The sequence below is a fragment of the Puccinia triticina genome, chromosome 2A (assembly GCF_026914185.1).
Source record: "Puccinia triticina chromosome 2A, complete sequence".
NCBI lineage: Eukaryota > Fungi > Basidiomycota > Pucciniomycetes > Pucciniales > Pucciniaceae > Puccinia > Puccinia triticina.
Genome location: NC_070559.1, coordinates 5,663,122 through 5,668,487, shown reverse-complemented (window position 1 = coordinate 5,668,487; position 5,366 = coordinate 5,663,122). Strand labels below are relative to the sequence as shown.

Below are 5,366 nucleotides of genomic sequence, written 5' to 3'. Positions count from 1 at the left end.
GCATTTCAGCTAAGGGGAGATGTGGGTATACTTACGAGCGGTGGTGTCGTTTTCGTTCTGTGGTTGACTTGGCCAATGGCGTTCAAAGTTTTCCGGAGATATACTGCGAATATTCTGGGCAGTCAGGCTGCACAAGCACTTTGTGCAAATTTGAGTGTGGGTTAGTCAGCATACATTGGCCCCAAATTACCCCGGCCCAGCCGGGCCCTCGACAAATACCTCACACACGTACACTGCCAAGAACCCGACCAGCAAACCATCCAATCAACATCATGGACTTCGATTCTGGCCATCCGTCTTCTGATACCAAATGGATCTTAGAGATACTACCACCAATGGCCTTGGCGGAAGATCATGTTGTAAGTGGTTGGGGAACAGTTCTCTAGAAATCAGACTAATGCTTGGTGACTTGTGCCTTACGGCAGAATTCCTCGCCTCGTCAACCAACTCTTCCAGGAGACCATCCGCGCAGTTCAGCCACCGTAGTTTACAACAGAACTGTACTTTTGGAAAACCGCCAGTCTGGTACTGATGGGCCTCCTTCTACGTTCTGCCGCCGTACAATCTTTTGGAACGAGCGCTTGTGCGTTGATCTGGTTAAGTTCTTTGCCGATTGGTTTTTGAGACACCAGGAGCTTGTCAAGAAATCCTCCGCATTCCTTGTGAAGGCCACCTACTCCGCCAACTTTGCAGACGTCTTGCAAGCATACCCACAACTCAATGGGTTTGTTCAAATCGTGGAGATGAAGGGTCAATACACTCATCTTTGTCAGATGTGGAAGGTAAGTGGCTGCTTTCCATGGATCATTCACGTAATCAACAGACCCAAGCCTCTAATCAGCCACATACTTTGCCAGACCATTACAGAGCAAATGGAGGTCTCTGCGGGGGATCCCATTCCCGTTGAATTTGCAGATTGCGTCTCGAGAGCTGGAATGAGCCCTCTAGTGAGTAGTCAACCACACGACCAATGTGCCATGTTCCCCTCCGCCTCTAATGCCATCATTCTGTCCAGGTTTATGTCTTGCTCAAGGATGCCATTGGCAAACATCGACACATTGAAACTGCTTGCATAATCGCGGAGGCCCCTGCAGACAAAATCTCAAAATCTACAGCCGCATGCGCATCATTCTTGATCGAAGGAATTCAGGCCGAATTATCAGCCTCCCAGTAGTATTCAGAGGTTCATTTCTTTATCTCACCGTTTCAGATCTACCCAGCGTAACTTAGGACCATCACCAGATGCGCGAGTTTGAAGGTGGCTCCAACCAGTTGCTTGTTTCCTACACTTTTCCCATGTACTTTTCCCCTTTGTATCAATGTGGAATGAATCTGGAAGTTTTTTCTCACTTGGACGATTGTCCAACTGATGTGTTTCACACGTCCCAGTCAAACGCTCCTCTTCGGGTCTTACTTCAGAAAGAACCATTGTGATGTACATCCCAGTATCTCCGGCAAACAATAATCTGTTGGTTTGTCTTCCCAGCCATCTGATGTTACCTATCCTCACGTCACCTACCATCACTCGACACATCCTGTTGAGTCGAGTTACCTTGTCAACTTGGATGATCGTCCAAGTCCATCAGAGACGTAGGCAGAGCCAAGACGCTCCTACTACCAATCTTGCTGCCACAAAACACACAAAATGTAGTTCTGTAAGGCGTAGGGATTAAAATTGCCCCCTATAGCTGCTGGAAGACTTGGACGATCGTCCAAGTGACAATAATGTCTTGATTTCCGCAAACATGCCAGCCTCCCACATCCAATCGGGCATGGTGCATTTTGGAGGTGCCTACAGAATCAATGGGGATCTTCACGCATCAATGGAAAACCACTTTCCAAACTACCCATTGTCTGGTCAGGCCACCGCCGCCAGCCGGCACACATTGCCCACCGCAACAGTATTTGTCCTCTGCTGCCCCCGCCGAGTTCCCCATTACAGTAAATATTACTCCGACTTGTCACACCCTCCGATATGGCCAACCCGACTGGCCTCCAGAATGGCTCGATGCCAACGACTGTCTCTAACCTCCGTTCAAAACTGCGCACAAGCGGCATTCCAACTGGCAATTCCGCATTCGCTCGGTCCATCCACGACTTCACCAGGGTTGTCCTTGGGGTCGAAGCTGCCAAGAGTGACCTTCCTCCTGCGCCACCACAATCACAACTTTTGACTTTCAAGACTCCATCAAACGAGGCATCCGCTAGTAGTGTTATCCTTGCCCGCTTCCGTTCATACCTCTCAGAACACAATGTTGCAGACCTCGAAGTTGGAGGGAGAATCAAGTGTATCCCTATAGTTTGTCGCCAATTTTTCGTGCAAGATATGGCCCACTTCAATGTTCAACATGTTAGCTTTGCATGGGATCAATCGCCAGATTCGCCTTTTAACGCGAGGTTCGCCAGTATGATATTGAAGCATTGGACTTTTGCAAAGAATACCGGCCTCTTGTACAAATACGCCATCTCACCCAACGAGGACACAGCTGCTCACGGTCAAAAGGTTCTGTTCCGTTGGATTCACGGGCGTCAAGCTGATCTTCAACAATTGACTCAAAACGTCAACTGGCGTCAACTCAAGGCCGCCCGTGAAAAACGTAGCAAAAGGAAGAAGCAGGTCTGTCTCAAATCTAGGTTTCTCACAACAGCCGCAATCTTTCTGACTGCTAATCTCTTTTGTTGTCACTCGCGCATCTTTGCAGTTAAGTGATCATTGCGTGGACACTTGTGTGGCATTGGCTCTCCCAGCAACTTTAACCCGGATCTTCATGGACCCCGCTTGCACATCTGACACGGAAGAAGATGAAGCAGGGAACCTCCATCGCATGCACGTGCCGTGGCGCTCTCAAGAAATGACTCAATTTGCTCACAAGTTGGACGAGGCCACGGTGGATCGTTTGCGCAAGGAAAAAGGCGTTCAATACGTACAAAGGGCCAAATTACTTGAACTGCGTCGACGCGATCCTATCCACATACCCAAAGTCTTCCCAGTACCTATCGGTCTCCCGCAAAATTGCTACGCTCCCATCTTCCTCCAATCCCGAGGCCAGGTTTCCCACAAAGTCTTGCACACAGACAATCAACCTTGTGAATTTCCTGCTATCTGATGCTGTTTCTGTTGTTGTAGATGAATGGATTCCATCATGATCCTGACCGCCTTCTTTGTGCTCTCACCTGCTTGATCCAACGCTAAGCTGTTTGTCCGCTCTCATCAGTTTGAGATGTGTTTGCCCATATGTAAAAAGAAATGTCTTACTGTGCTAGCTCCTTTTTCCTTTTCTGTATCTACAAATGTTGACAAGTACATATTCATTCAATCATTTTGAACCTAAGATGTGAAGAGTCATGTATATAGCGCACCTCGATCATATTTGCTTCAATGCTTCCCTTTATGAAGTAAAGAACAATCTGTGTAGTGCGGTGTTGGCCTAGCCGATAGGCGCGATCTGTTGCCTGGTCTTCCACACTTGGATTCCAGCAGGGGTCCTGAAGCCGTGTAGGCGTCAATATAAGTGTGCCAATGGCCTTTGCTTTGTATCCTGGACTCACCATCAAGTAAACCTTCTGCGTACACGTCAGGTCAATCCCCACTCCACCTGCCCTGATGGTGGCCAAAAGCACTTGAACATTAGGCTCATGCCTAATTCTGTCTAAGCTCTTTTCCTCTGCTGTAATGAGCGGCTCCCATCTAGTTGTTCAAAGGCAATCTTTTCTGCACCGATTGCATTGCCCACACTGGAAAGAATCCTCAGCAACATAGACATATTTCTATAATCAGGTAAAATGTTCACATCAGTCAACTCACATCTGCAGGAAGGATGTCCACTGAGAGAAACCAACCGCCTTGGGAACTTCGCCACCTTGCTCCGAGTATAAGTGCCTCTTCAGATCCGTCATCAAATGTAAAATTTTTGGACTGTCACGCCACTTTGTCTCCTTCTTTGGTAGATCGTATTGCCGTCCATCAATCAACCCTGGGTGATCACAATATAGTCGCAGCATCGTTAATTCTTGAAAAAACTCAGATGAATCCCAGCTTCCACCGCCTCTGTCCACTCTGAATTTGGCGGCAAAATCGTGATATCGGTTGTGGTAGTCTTCTTGCCAAGGTTCCGGGAGTGGAAGGCCTACATATTCTTTGACTTTAGGCGGGAGGTGGAGAACTTCTGTTTTCAGTCTCCTCAACGACACAGTGGCCAGTAGCTGTTGAAGCAACTCGATGGCCTTCGCAGATTTACGTTGTATGTTTGGTTCAATAAATGTCTGCCACACTTCTTCCCTCGACCACGGGTCCACTCGTATGAATTTTAGTAAGGTGTACAGGTCACTCAAGTGATTCTGCAAGGGTGTTCCGGTCAAGCAGAGTGTTCTTTGCGCTTCCAAAGCTATAATGGCTTGGCTTCGCTTGGTTGCTGCGTCACGTATCAGACTAGGAAGTAAAAAACAATCAGCAGTGTCTTCCATAAAATTCCAAGGATCAGAATTAACTCACTGGGCCTCGTCCAATATGGTGCGAAACCAGGTCACTTCAAACAACGCCTCACACCTGGAATCATAAAGATTTGCTACAGTGTCATAAGTGACTAGAACGATATCGTTGGCCCACAGGTTTGGAGCTGTCCACTTTTTTCGCTCCTCTCCATGATACACCGCGTATTTCGTGAAACTCAGGTCAAGGTGCTTGCGGATCTCTGCATCCCAATTGGGTAACGTTGATAATGGGCATATCACTAAAGTCGCCCTTGTGTTGCGCTCTTTCGTCGTAGCAAAGGATTTGGCGGCATTCTTTGATGTTAAAATTAGCGCTAGGGAAGTTAAAGTCTTTCCAAGCCCCATATCGTCAGCAAGGATTGATCCTTGACTGTTGTGATTAATTTGCTTGGTCGTTCTCCCGGTAGTCGCTGTATGGTGAAATGCTTGCCTCAGCCACTGACAGGTCGATGAACGCCAAAACGTCGACAGTGTTGTTGATTCGGGGGATTCCAAATCCAGAATGAACTCCATGGCTTGTAGCTGGTGCGTCAAGAGCCGTGTTTTGCAGCCAGGTACCAATTTCCCAGGTGCCGCACGTTGCCCAACCTCGGCATGCAAAGCATGGGGAACCCCTAAGCATTTTTCGGGGCAGTAACTTTTGATGATTTCGACTTTCAGATCGCTCTCTTCAAATGTCCGGAGTACCTTGGCGGAGTGTTCAGAAGCTGAGAACAGCATCAACATTACGGTCAGAGTTGGTGTTGGTGAGGGAGAAGCGAAAACGGTGGCATCCATAATGACTGTGGGGTACAATGTCTTCGGGGGGTTCTCAAGACCTAAAAATGTATTCAGCTCCATTGAAACCGTGCCGGTAGGGCCCACAAGCAACTTGT

The 5,366-nt window shown here is 48.0% G+C and overlaps 1 protein-coding gene across 1 annotated transcript; it reads left to right on the top strand.

The window, feature by feature from the left end:
• Positions 1–272: 272 nt before the first annotated feature.
• PtA15_2A621 (uncharacterized protein) lies at positions 273–1,174 on the top strand (the record flags this gene model as incomplete). Its single annotated transcript, XM_053166660.1, has 4 exons — positions 273–359; positions 426–782; positions 858–947; positions 1,016–1,174. The coding sequence occupies 4 exons, from the start codon at positions 273–275 to the stop codon at positions 1,172–1,174; spliced, it is 693 nt and encodes a 230-aa protein (XP_053017859.1).
• Positions 1,175–5,366: the final 4,192 nt, after the last annotated feature.